Here is a 21,013-nt window from a genome sequence, read left to right as displayed (position 1 = left end):
AACAAATATTGATCTTATATCTTAAGACAAAAAAAAATTGGTTGATTGGGCCTTTAATGAGTGTCTCAACCATTTGAGGGCTAGTCTGGATATGACATTGGTGATTGAGGCTTTCATGATTGTGTCGATTGTTGACATTTAAGATGTGATAGGAGTTAGTTTTACATGTACGAAAGCACCATTAAGAAATCTGTATGTTGATGCAAATTCATTTCTAAATTGGACTTTGTAATTATGCTTAAAGAAAGTTTCCTGGCTCAAGCTTCTTTTTCAGAACCATAACTCCATAAGATCAGTCATCGATCTCTCTGCTTTGAAAAGAAGAGCAATAAATTAATTTCCAAAAAAAAAAAGTAAGGCAATAAATTGTCATAAATGTCAGCCGTTATTGGAATATAATGCTTGCTGTAGTATCCATCAATTATGCCAACTTGCTACAAGCTTTTACCATGTGCATTATCATTTTTTCTACCAACGAAAAGCCTATTACAAATCCTCTTATTTCCTAATTTTATCACAATTTTAAATTGGTATTTATTTCTAGTCAATTCTAATACTCTTGAGGCGTGGCTGCTTTAATGGAGAGTCGTTGCCCAAATCTCTGTTTATGAAAGTGGGCCTTGGAACGTACCAACCCATTTTAATGGAGAGTCGTTGCCCAATCCTTAGTTCCTGACTTTTGAAGTTTAACAGTTATTCGATTTTTCTTCTCATCTTATAATCCCACTACGGAAGGTTATTATTTTTTTTAAGTCGAAAGACTCTGTTTAGTGTTAACTCTTAACCTGTGTTTTTAATGAAAAAACAGAAAATTTTGGATCAATAATAGAATCCCATGATATAATTTGTAGGAGCAGAAACGTCTAGTGAATGATCAAACACGTTAATTTATTTTAATACTATTCTTCTTCTGTTTTTTTTCGTACATTAAACATATAAAAACAGCTCAAAATCATAACCGGGTGATATTGTCTTGCCGAAGGCTTGACAGAAGGCGACATACAATCTCAATCTTGTATCTTAGCTGTTTCTACTTGAATGCGAGCTTCCCGAACATTATTTTCTTCTTCATTTGCCATACTATATGAAGAGCCTATCTGTATATAAAAAAGCCGACAGGGAATAATGGAGGAGGCAAAGGGGCGCGTCTGTGCATCTGTGGCTGATTCCTTGCCAGATAGTTAAATACCTAGATACTTCACTTTCATCTGCCCATCAAAATGCTCCCGTGTAAATGAAAATTAAGGATACAAATTCAGGACACGGCGAGCAGTAACCCTACGTTCCCTTGATGCTTCTTGCCTTCTTCTTCTTTGAGTGGTTCCTTGTATTCACCATTTTAATCTGCTTTATGGTCCCGGGATGTATTGGAAGCTTTCTGCATCTTTGGACGTGCGCATCTCGGCACCACTTTCTTCCTTACTCGGTCAGTTTTTTATTCGATAGTCGGCCCGTTTGTCTTTCCTAGCAACGAAGACGAAACGCTTCTCTCGTCCAAATGAAAAGGCTGACAGATGCACGGTATGAGCATCATTAGGAGGGAGGCCACTGCAGTTCCCTTGAAGGCAGAGACCCTGAGAGAATTCATTTCACCCAGTCCTCGGCTGAACGCTTTAAATATCTTTCAACGATACTCTTTACAAATTTGTGGATTCGAACCTTGATGGATGGAACATTTTTCAATTTCTTTATTATGTAGATGTTCTCCAAAAAGCTTCATCAACCTCTGACACAGGAACAGCCATTTCAAACAAATGGTCTAGCGTAAAAACCCCTACCGCTTTTGAATTTGAGTTGTAACTACTATCATAAATATTGTTAGATCTAACTACTATAATCATTTCGTATCTCTTCTCCAAAAGTAATTCTATCACTCGGCCCATGGAAGTGGATGTTGTCACGCAAGGAAGGGGACCTCTCATCATTCTTGACAGTGGAGCGTCCAACTGGAAGGAACATAAAATACTCCAATCAACAAATTGGTTTAGAAATTTCAAAATTCTAAGCAAGCACAGATTCTCATTTTGTGATAACCTAATTTTGGGGATATTAGATAACCAAAAGGAAACAGTGAATGGAGAAAGAAGAGCGATGAGTTATTCAGCAGTTCGTATTATTGGAACTCCTGAACATTTGGGTGGATGATGTAGCAGCTTTTTTAGCAAACCCGAATAGTTCCCCCAACCACCCAAAAAATAGGAAAGCGAAGAAAAAAGGGACTTATACTCACCTGCTGGCAGTCCTCACGGTGTACAAGTCCGATACAACTGCCCCAGTCATCTTTAACAGGCACAACAGCATCTCTGAAGAACCTCATCACAACTTTCTTCAACTCAACACTTGATTGTAAAGGTCTTGCTTCTTCAAAATGCACCATATGCTTTTCAATAGGATCATCTAGTGATACCTAAATCCGCAGAAAATATTTAGAAAAAACTGCCAAATGGTTAAAAAAAAAAAAAAAAAAAAAAAAAAAAAAGGAGCAGAGAAGCAGAGATGAGAACCTGATGAAGTAGGAGAGGACTGAACGTTTTGGTGGTGAACCCAGATAAAGACTCTATCCGCACCACCACCTGCAGAATGTCATATAAATAAAGTTCGCTTCCATTAAACATGTTAAAGACAATCTAATTGCCATAAAACAATGTAACTGTTGTATAATTGAAGTTGTGTTGCAGAAAATGTATTTCCCTAAAAAAAAACTGACAAAACATTTCTTGTGGAAATGAGTTGCTACTTCCCTTCCTTGATGGTTTGGAACTGAAAAGTTCTTTCATGGATTTCAATTAAAAAAACACCCATTGATAGCCATTTCCACATAATACCAATGAAATAGCAGAAAAGGATGAATCTTTGTGTGCTAACTTTTGCAAGAAGATGAACTATCTGACACATGCAAGTACACAATTTATGGACTACTTATCTTCAGAGAGTAGTCAATGTGACTAAAAGTAGCAGACCTTTTTTAAGTTTTAATACTTAAGCAAAACCATAGTGATTGCTAAATTAAATATCCCAAATGACTAGTAGAAGTTAAGAGGCTTTTTCCTTACCATAACCACAAGATTTTTTCCTGACATTAATCTATTAGAGATTCTTCTCAATAACACTCTCTCTCATGTCCAAATGTAACAAATGGGCAATGAGCCTAAGACGTGGATGATAGAAATGGAATAAATGTAAGCATGGCATGAACTTGCCTAATACAATAAATGACCTACTCTTATACCATGTTAAAGTTGTCGTTCGGGTCAATCCCAAAATGACTTGCTGTTTTTTCCTAACAATAACCTAAGTGGAACTATCCTCACTTACAACCATGATATAATAATAATTCATATTATTAGCATGAAGAATAGTACAATCAATGATACTATCACATTCAATTAGAGGAAGAAAAAGTGTTACAGGAAAACAATTATACTTACCAAATCACCTCTACGTGTCCAAGACATCCCTTTCCTAGTTTTAACAACATCTGAAAGGATTTGCTTTGCTGTATCAACCTGTGAAGGAAAAGAATAAGATCCTGCCAATTAGTAATTTTGATTAATGTCTAGCTCTAAGAAGAATCTTCATAAAAAAAAATTAGAGCATGCTTCAAAGATTGTGTGCATATGTGTGCCATGTACTATGCTGCAAGTACAAGATAGTGAATTACCTGACCACTATTTAAAGCAGCCTCCATGTGAAGCTCATCTGCTTCTTCTTGAACTGTTCTAGAGATGGTTCCAGCTGTATCTGGCAACATGCGTACATGGAGCCTTTTAACCATATCAAAATCTCCTTTATCAGCAAATGCTCTCATCATTGCCAAATAGAGGTGGGGTTTTGGCCGCAATTGTGGATTTTCCCCAGCCCTCTTTATCATCTCTCCAAAAACACTTAGTGCATCTAAATAAGACCCTCCAAAAAGAAGAGAAAAAATGTTGAAACAACAGTAAGATTATCCAAAAAAGGGAAAAAATAACATAATGGACTTAGTTTCCTTGTGAAGATAAATAAAAGTATGTATCATCATGGTGCAACTGAGGCCTCCCTAAGCACTTCCTGAACATTCCTTTGGATGTCATTTAGGCTCCTAATATGAAAATGGAGATGTGGGTAAAACCATGACATCAACCACCTTGATGAAACATGTAACAGACAGCTTGTTGTTGGTTTACTGCATGACACACTTTACTTCTTAATTCCTTGAAATCTTTCACGGTCCATGTATTTATTTTAACTTTTTTTATAACAGTAATGAGGATTTCAATAAAAGGCTATCAAAGCAGAAGACTCCTTGAAGTCTCACAGTGTCACAACAAAGTTCCTATTTTCTTCATATTCTTTTAAAATGTTTCTATTATCTTTATCAGACATTCCGAAGTTGCCCCAACCTTTGTTGAAACCTTTTAATGCTTTCTAGTCATGGTATAGAAAACACAGTAAAACATTACCAAGAAATGTTTTTCTTCCTATAAATCTAACTCTACCTTAGGATCATAAGAGTCAAAAATGGTGGAATCAAATGTTCATCATGGATTGCCAAGATGAAAAGGTAGTCTCATAAACTGTACCTGAATGAGTAGAGCAGCCACAACACTAGTAGCAAATGGAGTGTTCAAAATAATGAAACATAATTATATTAGAGAAATAGTGTCTAAATGTCTAACAGGTTTGTATATTCCTGTTAGCATAATTTCACAACATAAAAAAAAAAAAAAAAAACTCTGGGATGATAAAATATTGACCTAATCAAAGAAAAAATAAGCGTAGAAACTGCCATAGAATAAGATTGAAAGAGGAAGAACATTCACTCTAGAAAAAGAACGTATTACAACCACTACAAAAACTGATGCAATAGTATAAATTAAAGAGTGCCAGCATTGGGGTGAGAAATGGTACCACACCTCTAGGTGAACCACATTTTAGTAAAGCATCAACCATTGTGGTATATGCAACGCGATCGATAACCAGATCAGGCAATGATTTCATTTCCACCACAATCTTCTGAACTGATAGCAGGTCATTTGCATTCCCAAATCCCTAAAAAGGGATATTTTAAGATTAAATTACAGAAGAGAAGCCAGTTAAAAAAAATATTTCACACAACCTTAAGCATAAGAAATGATCCATCATTAATCTGCAAACTGAGAGCAAGATTAATGATGACACCTTCATGTAGACATAATGTAGCTAGATTTGGAACTCAGATCAAATACTATCCACCTGACAAAACAGAACTTTAATTGCTGTACAATTCGCAATTCATTTAATATTCTTTTACCTTTCCACAATAGTTTCCAGCCAATTACCTCTGCCCAAATTCTGATACTTTTCTAAATACTATGAAAGCAAGCAAATATAACCTTCCATTTTGGAGCCCACATTATTGATATAATTAAAAACCCTCATGATAACCACTAACCATCTTTTTGAAAAACAAGAAACTTGTGCACCTAAAGTTTCCTAAGCAGAAAAAATGTCATCATTTTGTTGTACAAAATGTGCAACTAAAGTTTCCTCAACAGAAAAGTCTTTGTTATAGAATGCACAATGACCTCTCCACACTATCTCACTTACTATAACTTAAATCATTCCATTATCTAGAAAATTCATGAATGAGAATGACTACTTAATGACTAGAAAATACCATAACTATATGCACACACAGGCAATTTATGGACGATAGTTGCGGAAATCAGAATATAAAGAAAAGATAGAAGCACCTCTCTAAATGAACTGAACTTTATTTTTGTGCATAGGAATCACCCAAAAGAAAGTGAATTTGACTTCCGAGGAGAACTATGGACTTTTTTGCTAGTTGCAAAACAGTGGAAAGTTTTGGTTGCTTAATCTTTTGAATAAACATAAGGCATTAAAAGCCAATGATATGTGCCACCTCACATAAAATGTCTCTAGAAAGGGAAATTTCAACCATTTGTGACATAATTCACTTTATTTTAGACTTGAGATGAGGTGAATAAGATTTCACCCACACTTTCCACACAAGTCAACACATTTTTCAGCCAAACCCCTGAACAATGTTTTTGGTTCAATGCCCAGACACTAGTGTCTTAGAGTGGCCAGGCCCTGGAGTTTTTAAAACATAAGCTCATCACGTGGGGGCTCTTCGCATCTTATGGAACAAAAAACCAGGGCCTAGTTGTCAGGCCAGCCCCAATTTTCTTTTGTTTTTATGCCTATGGCCTTGTCAGATCACTATCTAGTGCGCATAATCAATCTGGAGGATCACCCACTGGGCCCACATTAAAATGGCTGGCACATCTGAGCATTAAGATACCATGCGAGACAAACAACCACAATGTTGTTATAGTGCCCCACACGATTGCCTTATATGAGTCAATGTTTACTTTCAGGGGTATGTTTTTCTTGCCTATATCCTAAGCCAACTAACAAAAACAGATTGCAGGGGTGTGTATTATTTTTTAGAGATGTGAGAGTAAATAGCTCTTTTCTAGGGGTGCAAATTCATTATTCTCCATGCATCTAATGCATATCCTATAGACACAAAAGACAACTAAAATTAGTTCCACAATGACACAGCGAGATCAGGATGCATCCACAACTTTCAAAAATCCTTTAAATACATACTTTGTATTATTTTTTAGAGATGTGAGAGTAAATAGCTCTTTTCTAGGGGTGCAAATTCATTATTCTCCATGCATTTAATGCATATCCTATAGAAACAAAAGACAACTAAAATTAGTTCCACAATGACACAGCGAGATCAGGATGCATCCACAACTTTCAAAAATCCTTTAAATACATACTTTCATGACCACCCAATGTATAGGAGCCCCATATGGATGCTTAAAGGGCTGAACTGAGATCATTTTTTTTAGAATCTGAACAAATGTCATTTAATTGGTCTGATATGTATCATAGACTACATAAAGTTTTTCCCAAACTTCTGAAGAGTGTTACATACAACTGTACACATGTCATGTAAGTTAGAGCTCCGTTTTCAAAATGAACTAACTCCAAATAAAGACATTCAAGGCCAAAAAAATATAATAACTCAAACTCATTGAGGAAGTCAAGTTAGTAAGGAAACAGAAGACATTTGTTTCTCCTTTTCCTTCATTATGACAAATTTTCTCCCTTTCCTGTACTTTCAACTTGTATTGCTACCACAACAAGTTACCATCCTGCTTATTTTGCATATTTTTGTGTACTCCTATATTGGTGATCAGAAGAAACATTTGAGATGGAAACAGGGCCTAGCAACATTTAAGAATTTCGGTAAAACATGGAACATTAGCATCAACCGAAGTGGGTAAAACTGTGGCATAGTTAACCTTAAGTAAGGTAGTATAAGTAACAGCATCTGGAAAAAGTTCGGAGCATTTTCCCCTCTCTGCTTCTTCCTGCATCCAAGTAGGTTTAATAATCAACACCCACAACTTCAATAGCTGTACTTACTAAAAAAAAAAAACAATAATTCCAACGGCTCTAATGGGCCTTTGCCTTTTATATATTTTCTTGAGACCTTCATTTTTGCAAAGAACCGAACTGCAAGAGCAATTTCCTCAGACTTGACACATGCTAATAGTAGTGTATTATATGTAAGCCGGTCAGGTTTTAATCCTTGCCGCAATATCTCATCATGCACAAGGAATGCTTCAAGAGGACAATCAGTGTTTGTATATCCCTATATGAAAAACAGATTATAAGGAAAGGGTCACCTTTTGCTGCAGTACATCATAATTTAAGAAAAAATAAACAAAATAATAAATATAAATTGATCAAATCTATCACAAGATTCCAATAAACTTTTACTTCTGTCCTGAATGAAGCTGTGACTGGCAGCCAAAGAGGGACCAAGTGCTGGTGAAAAGTAATGAATCTTGTGAAATGAGAGGTGAAACTTTATGAGATTCATGGGCCACCCTGCGTGGGAAGATGACCCATCAATCACCAATAAAGTAGGTGCCAGTCCTCAAACAAAGAAGAACAAAAAAGAATTTAAAGAAATAGTCAGATTATGACCTTAATCAATAAGTTGTACATCAAAATAGAAGGACCTCCTTCCTGCAGTAAAAACCGATAACGTGCAAGAAGCCCATTTGCACGGCGAAGATCCCCTGCACTAAACCAGCTAAAAGTTAAGAAAACTTGAATCAGTTCATCATGAGGTGGCATCTATGGAACTGAAAACCAGCAAAAATCATTTCTGACAAAATTAGTGCACTATACCTGCTTCAATGAGCGCGTTCAGTAGACCATACAGAAGAGCTGGCGATAATTTTGGACCCCCCATTATTCTGCCTTGCTCCAGAAATTCAAGTATTTGAAATGCTTCATCAGTTCTTCGAGCCTCACCTAATCCCTTCCAAGTGTTGATGCAACATTTTATGAAACTGATGGATTTATCAAACATGCTCACAACAGAAATTTAACTTTATATTCATGATATACCCAGATATTGCATGCCACAAAATAAAAATTCAGAAACTTTCTAACAAAGCTATTTGTACCAGTGGGGTATTTGTCAAAGTAGTCTAGAATGTCTAATCTAAAATTGGCTCTTGTCTGATCATCTTGCAACACCTATGATTACCATTTTCTGGTACATGATTAATGAATTATCCTTTTTTAGTTGGTGAACTATTACAGGTCATATCAGGTAGTATTCCTAGCTGCTTTTCACATGATTGGTCATAATCCATGGATTTTCAACTCGGTGAGTCGACTTGCCTTTTGGGATTGGTGGTTTGGTCAGGGGAGATTTTCAGGAGACCGAATTGGTTCCCTGGTCCAAGTTGGGAAACCATGGTCATATTGGAACCAGCCACAGTATTGGTTACCAAGAATATGATACAGTCAACAAGAAGGTTAATATCAGTCAATGTGATATACCAGCATATCCAAACTCTACGATGCATTAAAGCTTGATAGGTATTGACAATAGGCAAACCATGGGTGTCTGCAGGGATGTTTATGAAGCCACTTACCAGCAAGTCCAAGGTCAGAATACATTAACAACACATAGGAAGCAACTATCTACTGAACTCTGGTGTTATATCAAATATTTACCATCTCCTACTGAACATGCTATCAATGATTCTTGGGTAGACTATTATGACAGAAACATTCTTGTGCATTATCAACCAAGGGAGACCGGAAAAATCAACAGTCTGAATCACTGAACAAGGCTCCCATTAATGCATTTTGCAAGTGCTAATAACCTCAGCAGGTTTTGAGGTCGACAGTCAACATAGACCACCATTAGTAACTAAGAATTTGATAGACAAAATTAACCAAAGGGGAAGATGTAACAAAGTTTCCTTAGCACTCATTTCTCTTTTTTTTTTCTGATTCATTATTTGTCAAACTTTAGCGCCTTTTTCTTTGATTCTAGTACTTCTGACTTTCCAGAGATAAGAAGTCATGCTATTCATATCCAGCATTGAGTTGAGACAACCCAGGAGGGGCTCAGCTCAGCTCGGCTCGGCTCAGTTCTCACCTGAGCCTGGCTTAGATCGGCTTAATGGCTCATGAGCTGCTTAAAACTATATCATTTTACCAAAACCATTGTTAAAACGCTACTATTCCCTCAGTCGCAATCAATGGTCTGGAACAGGACAGGAAAGTTCAGGTCCTCTTCCCTTGATTTTTTTTTTTTCAACTTCTTCTGTTTTTCTTCCATTTGTCCCATCCCAGCCTTGTCTTATTTCAAGTTCTCATCTAGTTTCTCCTCTTCTATTGAATCGTTTAGAGAGGGGTGGCACTGCCTCTTCTCGATTCACGGAAATGGGGGAGGTATCAACTTCCCCACCCCCAATAACTCAGCTCGAGCTAGAGCCAGAGCTTGAGCCCCAAGAATTTTGCCCAAATTTTAACTCGAGCTCGTGTATGAAGCCCGAGCTCAAGACTGCCACCAAAGTTCCAGCTCGGCTCATTTCCACCCCTACCAGCAGGATTTGGAACAAAGGCAAAAACTGCAAAGTACTATCCTTTAGATTATACTTTATAGCAATCTCTCCCTCACCGTCAGAAAAGGACTCAGTCCCAACCAACATAGTGACGCTTGATGTACATTAAATAAATAGAAAGTGATCCAGAAAATCTGCCAACTACCTTTAGGATGATCGCAAAGGTGATACTATCAACACCACAACCGTCCGGCGCTGACATTTCACGGATAAATCGGAGCCCCGAATCGACGTCACCGCAATGAACACAAGCCTCGAGAACCGCATTCATCACAATAATGTTGAGCTGCCCATACAGCTTCTTCGCTTGATCGATCTCCTCAAAGATCTGAAAGAAAAGGATCAAAATAAAACGGCAGAAGATTTTACAACTGAAACTCTATCATCAAGCAAAATTTAGAGAACTGAAGTAATCTATCAAGGTAAAAGCCACCGAATCAAGTGAGAAAAATACACTAAATTTTAAGCAAGACAAGCGAATATGTGATGAAGAACCCTAACCAGGCAAAAACTGAAAACAAGTAACAAAATATTCGGGATTTTCATTCAAAAAAAAAAAAAAAAAAAAAAAAAGATAAGATAAACAAAACAATCATGAGTGCCCGCCCAGGCAGAGAGTGAAGACTGACTACGTTCAGTATAAATTCGACAGTGTATATCTCCTTGTTCTCAACAAGGAAACGGTGTCAGGATGCCAATTGCTAATATACAACATTCCGCACAAAACCAACCAAAACCTGTTAAAATGAGGAGATAAAACCTGACGGAGCTGCTTTCTATGCTTGAGTTCCACAACTCGCGACGTAAGTTTCCGTAAATCGCTCGGCGAATGATTTAGATTTTGAGATTTGGCTCGTCGCTTGAGAAGGGGACGCGAGAAACGAGGACGAGGGAATTGAGAAGCCGAAGAAGAAGAAGAAAATGGCTTGACTGGAGAGGATCTTGGGAACACGGGGGCGAAGGTTTGAAGCTGCTGCATTGCTGCAACTCATTGCTCTCTGTTGCAGCGCATTGCAGTGAGTCGGAGATCGATAGTGTGAAAAAAGGATCGCGAAGGGACAGGATAAGGAGGGAACAGATAATAATCTCACTTCGAAATCAAGGATGCTCTAAGAGTTTGACACGTGGGCCTTGAGATGTGCCAGACAGCGAAAAGCCTCTTGGCATATTGGACTCCATTACGTATAAGACCTCAAAATTGGATATACATTGGACCATCCTCTTAGTTTCTTTCTAGATATTTTTTTATGGTTCGTTAATACTATCTTTTCTGAATTCAGAGACTCTCTTTGCATGATAATGAGGCCAAGACACAAACTTTGAGAGATTTCCTTTTGTCTCTCTCACTCAAAACGAAGACAGTTTTTCTATTAGACAAGAGAAGGCCTGCTTGCAATCCTTGAGAGGAGACACCAGCATTCCCACTCCAGTACCCACAATGCGTACTTACACGGTTACAACATTACCATTTTCATCTCATTCCATTACAGATAGAGAGCCATGATAAATAAACTAAAGAACTTTCATTCAATGTGATGAAATAACAGAGTCATGCAACAGAGAACATCTCTCAGAACCCCTCCACCCCTTTATTACACAGCCGAGGTGAATCTTTTCTCGATCGTTCCATACTTGCACAATGGTGTGGAGAAGAAACAAAAGACAAGTGAGAAAAGATAAGTAGCCGTCACCACATGTAGATGTAGTGCCATTGGATTGATATAGGAAGCTCCATTAATGGGAAAGATTTCGGTGACAATCAAGAAGATTCAAAGGGTGGAGTTATTAGAATGCGATAAGCACGAAATGAATGTCTCCTTGTGGAGAAGGCAAACGGCTAGAGACATTGCTGAGCCACAAGGGAAGCTGCTGCAGTTTTGATGTCATCTTACTAGCAGGTTTTTCTCTGCCATGGACGTGTGGGACTCCACAGCTCTGTTTTCTGGTTCGAAATTTATTTTTTTGGGAAAATCCTGGTTGAGTTAGTAGTTAGTATCTAATTTGCTAATCAATGTGGCTTAGGCCATAGTTTTTTGCTTTTTACTTCCGAGGTGAGTACTTATAACTCATTTAAACAACATCACAAATTCAGTGCTCGACGACTTTCCCCTCTCTCTCTCGCCATTTCCACCTTTCCAACCTAAGTTACCAGCCACATCCCATTTTCGGATGCTGCTGACATCAATTCAGCATTGGAGCCTAGTCACCGGATCTGGCTTCAATCTTCCTTCTACTTCCTCCTCGTTTAATCTTCTTTCTCCTTCCTTCCTTTTAGGTGTTCCTCCTCATTTCCTTTCCTTTTTTTACTTATATTTCTTAAGTTTAACTAAGGAATATTTATTTATTTATTATTAATGTGATTAATGAATTTGATGTTGGTTGGTGTTTTAGTGTTTGGTTTATTTGATACAACGAATATAAGTATATACAATAATGAATTACATAAAATAAAATTAACAGTTTATATGGTAGCATATATTGTTTAAAGATTAACAAATCAAAATGTTTCCTTCAATAAAATATAATATAAATTGATAATAATAATAATAATAATAATAATAATATCTATAGTTATTAGAAAACATAATAATCATTGACTACCACTCTACGAACTATAATGAATCAGTTTAATTATATTTAAATTTCAAACCATATTCTGAAATACGAAACTATAACAAAACAGTATTTAAATATTACATTTTTCGTTCTAGGCACTCGTCACACTGAATTCTCAGCACAGGTCTAGATAGAAACTAAATTTGGGCTATCAGATAGCTTACATAATGATATCGTACGTCAATTTTACTAGGCACTCTTCCACCTGGTCATTCCGTTGCCCGCTATGCCGGTGTACAAACAAACTTTTAATTCTTCAAAACATCACTAACCTAATTTTTTTGCCTCTGATCTTCATAGAGAACTCCGTTTAATTATTGAGTTTCTACCTTTTAATACTTCAATCTGTATGTCCCAAAGTATCGCTTCTGTACCACTAAAACATGGCAATTCACCACAATCCCAACAAGCCATTGGATAAAACAACATGGTAAGTGACATACCTATAATACAGAAAGATTCTAGAATGCTATCAAGCAGATAGTTGTGGACAAATCTAAGGAAAATAATTTGGGGTTACAACCCATCAAGCAGTTCATCTTCTCTTCTCACGGGATGACTATTTAGTTACATAAATACCAGAAACAACGCAACCTCTTAAATTCTTACTGACAGGGGGTATATAACTAAAACAAGCCCCCTCACCCCCAAACCCCCCCCTGGGAAACATACTTGATAACACATACAACTTGAAAATAGGACATCAGGTCAACAACAACGAAGAAATAAGGGTTAATAAGGATGAAGCTTACTGTACAAAGGGAGAATTGTACAACTCAATAATCCCTGGCGAGCATCATCTACTGGTCTTGACTTATGAACCCCGACAAGTGGAACCCCTGGCTGGCAGATGAGAATCTCAACTTTAGACAAAGATCTGAGGAATTTTGGGTCAAACTCTACAAGCCTACGTTATCTCCTTTGAGCATCAGAGATGAAGTGAGGCCCACCAGGAATTTAGAGAGCAATGATGTAGTTTCAACATGCTAATCATCCAACTCAACAAGCTGAGCCCTCTTTTCAGCTGCTTTTTTCCTGATAAAGATGCCCCATCTAAGTGCAGCTTTCAGCTTGAGCCACCCTACTACAGCTTTGCCAGATGAACGGCTGCGATCATCTTCAAAAGTAAAATTTGGGGATGGAGTTGGCATGTATGTTGAAAATGGATAGCCTTCATCAGACACATTAGCAGGAGCTGTCCCACCCATGCTGAAAATGCGAAGCAGGTGTTGCATATCATCATTCTCTAGCATCTCATGGCTTCTCATGCGGATCTCTTCCTCCGAGAAGTAGTCCTCTAAACCTCTGGTATCCCGTTGGCGAGACCAATCATCATAAGAATTAAGATTCGATGATATCTGACCAGATGCACCAGCAATAGGCTGGAAATTGTAGCCTGATGACTCTGGTGGGCCCAGTGCCAAACCCACACTGTCATTTCTCAAGATCTGATTTTGATGAGAAGATGTAATCAGCTGGTTCTGAGGCACAAAACCATTGGCTTCATACTGAACTTGCGTACTTGGTGCTACATGCTGTGGATTTTGATACCTTGCACCCAAGCTCTCAATAAAGCCAGAAGATACAGTATTCTCTGAAGAAAGCAGGCAATAATCAATGTACTTAACATCTGGTTATAGTCCAAGAAAAAACAGTGCAAATTATTTACCATAAGATCACTCTGTTACAGTCTCCCTTGCAGAAAAAAAAAGCATGCAAAATAGTATCAATGTTAAAGCAGTATCATATCTCACCTCCAACAGCAAGCCCGGTATCTCCTGCAGCTGGCTCAGGAGGAATTGAAACCGGAAACCTTGGCAGGGACATTTGCTGATCCACAGATTGATAATCAGAAGAGCCTGCAGAAGAATCGTTACGGGACACACTTTGCATTTTGCTCTGTTTTAAGCTCAACAGTGCCCTCCCATCATATTCAATAACATGCATCCAGTTATCATACGCCTTCTTCACCAAAGAGTCCACAAAGACCTGACAGCAATAACGATAACCAAAAAGGAAATTGTGTTTAGTTTTTTCACATTTTCTAAAGTAATATACTGGGCACATACAAGCAGATTGCATGTTATCTCACCTTTTGACTATCATTAAGAGTCTCTGCAGGACAGTACTGACCACTTGCAATTAGGCCTCTCAACTCGTAAATGTTATTAAAAACAACTCCAACAGTCCTAGTATCATCTGGATAGTACACATAATGCTTCCCACTCAGCACACAAGTCTTTGCATGCTCCACAAGGCTTTCCCACATCTTATTTGACATTCCACTCCCCAGGACCTAAAAAGTCATAAATATGGCCACAATTACTTGAGCAGTCTTTAGAATAAAAAATAGAAATTTCAATCTTTCAGTAACAGAATTAGCTTACACTTCGCAATCTTTGAGAATCCCTAACGACAAGCCGAAGAAAATCTTCAACTGTATAGATTCCTGCCTTGTTCAATCTTTTGTGAAAAGACCCATCTTTGCCTATCTTCTCCAGTCTCCAGACGTCATCATTCAATGCAGGTGGATAGTGTTTCTTGTACACTGCAAATAGTTTAAGGACTTTCAGTATATCATAAGAAAATTGGAAGAATAATAAAAAAGACAAGATTCAACAAGCCATACATTCGCCCCTGTGATCCTTAACAGTAAAGGCATCAGTTTTGGCCTCTCGAATGCGAATGCTGTCAGAGTAGCCCGGTGCAACTTTCAAGCCCAGCCTAAATTTTCTGCTCCTTATCCAACTTGAGTTATCAGTGAATGTCAGGTCACCAAGGGTTCCTACACCTTCTTTCAAGGACACCTGTAAGTCCCCTGTCAGAAGTGGTCTCTTCCCTTCTCGTTCTTTCACCACATGACTTTCAAAATCTTCGTGGGTCCAGTCATCATCATCTTCATTGTTGAAGTCGCCTTCAAGGACGACAACATCAAGTTTAGCAGATGACTCTGGTCCTGTTGTAACAACACAACCCGTGTTTGTGTCAAGTAGGACAACGTGAATAGCTGCACCCTGCTCCCCTTCAACCTTTCCTCCAGTGAAAAGTGGGAGAGATAAGCAAGAACGGAAATGCAGCTGGAAGTTTCTTCCATCGGGACCTTCTATTTGTTTTGGTGAAGACCTGCACTATCCCCAGATACATCAACAGATAATCAAATTGATAAAGTTGAAGGGTATGAATCAGCATGCATGCAAACACTAAAGAAAAAAAAAAAACTTGTAAGAGAATGACTTTTAAGTGCAAAACTCACAATATAACTGTTTTCTTTTCTTTTCTTTTTTTCTTTTTCATTAGTTACTGCTCGATTGCAGTTTCCTTTAGAAGAAAAGGCCTTAGATTAAGAGATTTCAGAAGAGGGCAATTAGGCCTATGACACAGGCCCAATACCAGCAAATGCTCTTAAATACTACCAGGGGAGAGATATTGACTTAAAATAATCAAAACTCCTTGAAGATCCAGCCATCACAGCTTCTGTACTGGCACAATGAATCCTTAATGAATAATAAAACAATGTCACAACCTCCATTTCTGGTCACAAGATGCTAACAGGTATACCTGACATATAATATAAATAAGGAAATAATTCGGTACAGAAGACGAAGTAATGTAGCTCAGAACGAATATTAATTTTGTCCTTTTTTTTTTTCAAGTGATTAGTTACTTCATCACTGGTATCCCAGACAAAAGTATGAGCGGAGGAGGAATTGCAACAACAGCAACAAAAATTTCTTTGATAGTAAAAATCAAAACATTTTGCATTAAAATATTTCATTTACTTGATTAAACACATAACCAAGTACACTATTTACTTTATTTTTGGGAAAGTGGATTATACTCATAATCAGAATACATGTCAAACCTCAGCAAGACACGAGCCATGACCCCTTGCCACAACCTGTGGCCATAAAGCCAAAGGCCCGCATGCAGAAGCTTACATACAGATGCTATACTATTGACAGAAGCATATGCAGATGCTTACATACAGATGCCATACTATTGAGAGAGGCATAATACAGATGCTTACATATTCACATGGCTTTTCATTTTCAAACAGTTTTACAATTACACACCTTGCACTGAGCTTTGCAGGACCTAGTTTTGCCAAGGCTCGCTCAACCTCTTCACTAACCTGTTCAAGCATGGAAAATTAGTACATGGATTAAACAGATATGGCCATCTGAGAAGCAAAATTGTCAATCAAACAACTTGCTTAAAACGCTGGCTTCTCTTCAATATGGAATAAAAGACAATATCTTCGACCTATTCTCACTAACATCAAAACAATCCATACTTTGTCAAACAACCCCCAGTAAAGTAGGCAGCTTTGGGGATAGCACCTACTGGAACAAGCAAAAGAAAGAGTAGAGTGCAACAACAGGATTCGTCTTGTAGATCCCAACTATGCTGAGACAAGTATATGATGCATGATAATAAGTCATTATATCTCAAATTCCTAATGCTCACAAACATGGCCATGCATGATACCATATGACTACCAATACACCATTGTCGGTGGGTAAAAAGTTGCACTATTCTCAGGTTGGACATGTATACGACATCTCAGACAAGTTGGGTCAGAATGAGAAAATTGATAGTAGGAGAACAGTTTCACCTTCATTTTGGTTTAGTTTGGAAGAGACCTCCTAACTTCAGCTAATCATTTTGAAAATAACCATCTCTACTTCAACAATGACCAATTTTAAACCTCTATTTTTTTTCCTTGATAGGAATGTCTATTTTCTTTTTTATTTAAAAAATGATCCAGATGAGACATGTATTTTGGACAGCTCACAACCCATTATTAAACGTAATAGAAATACACCTGGAAGATGGAAACCAATTTAGATCCAAGTTTAGGCTCAGGATACACAAAAACTGCAAACACCCGGTGGGAAAAACCAGACACAGGCACAAAGAATGAAGGCAAAGTAAAATTTATTTTCTGGTTCAGTAAACCAATTGGATTAATATCCACTTCATTTAGTGGACTTGGTGTGGCAAAAGCATTAACTTAGCTCACAGTTAACATAATCCTGCTCAAAAGAATGAAGTTGAATCCCCACAAAAATGAAAAAAAAAAAAAAAGTTAGATATAATAGAGGCAAGAAACATACAGCTGTGGGAAGAGTTAGGAACAATAGAACTGAAATCTCCACTAAGAACTAGTACAAAACAAATATAGGTCCGTTTGTGGTAGATTTGTAAATTTAAGCTTTTTTTTTTTTGAATGAGGATTTGTAATTTAATCTTATAAAAGATTTTCAAAATCATTCAACATGACTTGCAATAGAGATAAGGTCAATAAAATTGCAAGAGAGATAAAAACAAATAATTTTATTGACTATATGAAGAGAAAATATGTTGTACAGGGCTGCAATGCTCTTTATAGCCTTCTCATAAAAATTTTCACATAGAAATTCAATAAAACTAGACTTCCTCCTTTCCTAAGAACTCTACCAACTTGCATTAGAGAATAATTTACAATTTCTCAATAATATTCTGCATAAATTAAGATTCCTCGATTTTCTGATGAAAATGTTCCTCCAGTCGACTGCTTTGTATAGTCGACTGCAGGCAATTTTATCTGAAGATCGAAGAATCATCATTTCATAAAAGAAAATCTAAAAATTTTAATTTATGCATAAATTTATTGATAATTATAATTTTTCTAAATTAGATTAAAAACCTATAAACAACAGGTACAAGAGACCACAAACTCCTCGAAACTACGAACTTAAATAAGAAAGCCCTACGGATGATGAAGAACTATAGTGGCATCATCAATATAATTGATGTCCATCAATAATTCCATCACTCAGAAATATAAAAATATTATGAGTAGAAAAACCCTGATTACTCACTGGCAATGTCAATGCAAGGTCAATGCAAAAACAGTCTTTAAACACTCTTTTTAATTTAACAGATTGCATGCTCAACATCTAAAGCACCTAAAGATTGCACCTCAGTTCAGTACCCACAAGATGATTGGGATAGCTTACAGAACTAACAAGACACAAAACATTTGAACACAAACATTTAAAGAAAAAAGGCCACTAGAGATCATTCATTCATCTTACAACTCTCCGAAGTATGGGCTCCAACGACGAGCAGAGTTTCTGTAGACTATCCACCTTCAGAGCTTCTACAATTACACTGCAACAAGCATCACTCATTCAATACAAAGGTTCATGACATAAATTAATTGTATGCTTCAAATTTAGTAACAAAAAGCTAAGATGAGGAAAACAATTACAAATAGTCATATTCTCTATCAATGATATCATTTGTTCAGAACAGTTGCATAAATAACTTTATTACATTGGAACCCCTCTGTGAAACCCCTGTGAGAAGATGATAAGTGAAAAACAAGGAAAATACACAGAAATGTCAAAGTTAATAAATGAAACTTGATAATTTATCATTAGGAAGCAGAAAACAGCCACAGAACATAGGCATAAACAGAGTAATACCAGAGAATCTCAAACTAACAAGTAAATATGAAGATCTCAAATCCAATTACAAAATGAACAAGAAAAGATTCAGTAGTTAGATCCTCTTTTCATTCAACAAACAGGAAAAAGAAAAAGAAAAGAAAGGAAAACACACTTGTGCCATAAGAAATAGACTAAAAAGAAGAAAAAATAATCTAATCTATATCCAAACCCGGTTATTGGGCAGTGGAATAAGCCCCATGAATAATGTAAGAGGTGACAGTATTTGAAATTAAAACTTGAAAACAGATGGATTAAGAATATATTGGGCAGTGGACAATAACAGAGAGATTACAAATATACTAGGCAGTGAATGATAGTCTGGATGGTGGGTTGATTTAGCACAAAATAAACAGAAAAAATTAGCTCATGAAATTCTTTCAACACAAAAGAAGCTTGTGTACATTCATACAAATAATCTTAGACTCAGAAAATAAAATAGAGATAAAAATATTACATAAAGAATAATTATGTTTAGTTTTAGGTAGGTCAATAACATTCTAATATTTAAAGGATCTTAACATGCACAAAAGGAATAAGCCCCATGAATAATGTCAGATATTATCAATTCAAAGACACCATTTCCTGCACAAATACTAGGTCTTCAGATATCTAAGATAATAACAATTGTCAAGACATTTTCTGGATAAATGAACCGATCCAGCTACAGAAATGAACTCGTACCAGCTTTCCCTTTCATTTCCTCATCAAATTAACATCTTATTTGGCTAGTAGTGTTGTTGACTTCCAGCCATCAAGACAGTTCTATTCAACTTGAATGCAGGACACGATTCAAAAAATAAAAGAGTTACTCGTAAGGGATTTTTTTTTTGGTGGATATATGAGAAGTAGGAGACTAATGAAATATATGGGAAATGGGTGACCAATTCCTGAATTACACAAGTCCACATACGTGATTTGTAGACAAAATTCGTCCAAATATATAAAACCATCTGAAAACTACTTGATTTTAAAAAGAGACCACAGAGCAAAGAAATCCACAGCATCATCAGGATAAGGGATAACGCCATTAACAAAAAAATTCAAAGAAAAAGTAATGAGAAATTTTAGGATACGTTTAAACAAGAAATATTTACAAGATATTGCGCAAATATCTACCGATCCCATTTCTCCATTCTTGTTACACTATGCTGCTATTTTGACTAATAAAGAAACAAAAGCAGTTTCCTTTCATATCATTTTCAATTCAATTCAAATCTAAATCTACTTATCACTATTCTTGTAAGGACTTTCTACATTAATGGTTCTCTTGCATTGAGTAAATTTCACAGTACCAACTACTCATCTACAATGAAGCTTTCAGTGAGAAGAAACACTCTCCTCCTACTCATATATAAAAAGATAAAGCAAGGATGCAATTATAGATAAAGGACCCGGGGTGTAAATCAAATGCTCATCAGCCACAGCTTCCGTAAATCTTTCCGTTATACAGAGTACTCTCAACCGAGGTTCAAGAAATACGTGGAAAATGCTTTTAATACCTGAAACATCGATAAAAGATAACTAACAAGTACACACACAAGTAACACTTCCAGCACCCACCTAGCAAGTGCAGGAACTTTCGGTTTCTTTGCCTCCGGCTGCACATCATCGAGATCGCCGGAATCTAGACCGCGTTTTCCTCTCATCATGACTCTCTACTCGTAAACACTTGCCCGTCTCCGCCGCCTAGAATCCCAGATCTGACAGAAGGCAACCAAGCTTTCCCCAAATGAAAACCCCTTCAAACAAAAAACTACAAACAAACGTAGAATTCTTCCACAGGAACAAAATATCTAGATCTGAAAATTTCACAAAATCAACCAAAATAATTTTTAAAACAAAATAAATTTCAAAACACCTCTCTCATACCTCTCACCAAAGCAGCTCAACAGCTCGGACGATTCGAGTAACGGGGAATCCTCTAAAACTCAGAGAGCTCACAGCTGCGCCCGATCG

At 36.9% G+C, this 21,013-nt stretch overlaps 2 protein-coding genes across 3 annotated transcripts; both read right to left on the bottom strand.

Moving 5' to 3' along the window:
- Positions 1-971: 971 nt before the first annotated feature.
- LOC137946217 (pentatricopeptide repeat-containing protein At5g10690) lies at positions 972-10,972 on the bottom strand. Of its 2 annotated transcripts, none has more exons than XM_068792433.1 (12): positions 10,705-10,972; positions 10,090-10,272; positions 8,206-8,338; positions 7,999-8,093; positions 7,499-7,660; positions 7,308-7,376; positions 4,896-5,031; positions 3,662-3,906; positions 3,429-3,506; positions 2,505-2,573; positions 2,231-2,407; positions 972-1,946 (listed from the first exon to the last, which is right to left on the bottom strand). In XM_068792433.1, the coding sequence occupies exons 1-12, from the start codon at positions 10,921-10,923 to the stop codon at positions 1,692-1,694; spliced, it is 1,821 nt and encodes a 606-aa protein (XP_068648534.1). In that variant the 5' UTR covers positions 10,924-10,972; the 3' UTR covers positions 972-1,691. The 2 variants fall into 2 exon arrangements, with proteins under 2 accessions (XP_068648534.1, XP_068648535.1); XM_068792434.1 differs by having other exon boundaries at positions 3,662-3,894.
- A 1,938-nt stretch (positions 10,973-12,910) lies between these two features.
- Positions 12,911-21,013, bottom strand: LOC137945213 (calmodulin-binding protein 60 D-like). Its single transcript, XM_068790990.1, has 9 exons — positions 20,927-21,013; positions 20,618-20,757; positions 18,641-18,716; positions 16,634-16,692; positions 15,190-15,683; positions 14,948-15,108; positions 14,653-14,856; positions 14,315-14,549; positions 12,911-14,154 (listed from the first exon to the last, which is right to left on the bottom strand). Exons 2-9 carry the CDS (start codon positions 20,704-20,706, stop codon positions 13,547-13,549), a joined length of 1,926 nt encoding a protein of 641 aa, XP_068647091.1. The 5' UTR covers positions 20,707-20,757; positions 20,927-21,013; the 3' UTR covers positions 12,911-13,546.

This window comes from Aristolochia californica, unplaced genomic scaffold (genome assembly GCF_029961685.1).
Source record: "Aristolochia californica isolate CCGP_79_NKW_82.1479 unplaced genomic scaffold, dmAriCali1.0.hap1 SCAF_12, whole genome shotgun sequence".
Taxonomy (NCBI): domain Eukaryota; kingdom Viridiplantae; phylum Streptophyta; class Magnoliopsida; order Piperales; family Aristolochiaceae; genus Aristolochia; species Aristolochia californica.
Note: the sequence above shows the minus strand (reverse complement) of the source record. Positions and strands in the feature narration are given on the sequence as shown.

Bases quoted from the DNA above. Each gene is read 5' to 3' on its own strand.
- LOC137946217 (XM_068792433.1), bottom strand. From the start codon at position 10,923: ATGCAGCAGCTTCAAACCTTCGCCCCCGTGTTCCCAAGATCCTCTCCA. The intron at 3,507-3,661 runs GTAATTCACTAT...TTTCCTTCACAG, and splicing joins CTGCTTTAAATAGTGGTCAG to GTTGATACAGCAAAGCAAAT. The intron at 2,408-2,504 runs GTTCTCATCTCT...CTGCGGATTTAG, and splicing joins GTCCTCTCCTACTTCATCAG to GTATCACTAGATGATCCTAT.
- LOC137945213 (XM_068790990.1), bottom strand. From the start codon at position 20,706: ATGATGAGAGGAAAACGCGGTCTAGATTCCGGCGATCTCGATGATGTG. The intron at 18,717-20,617 runs GTGGGTGCTGGA...TGCTTGTTGCAG, and splicing joins AAAGTTCCTGCACTTGCTAG to TGTAATTGTAGAAGCTCTGA. The intron at 16,693-18,640 runs GTAAGATGAATG...ATGCTTGAACAG, and splicing joins AGCCCATACTTCGGAGAGTT to GTTAGTGAAGAGGTTGAGCG.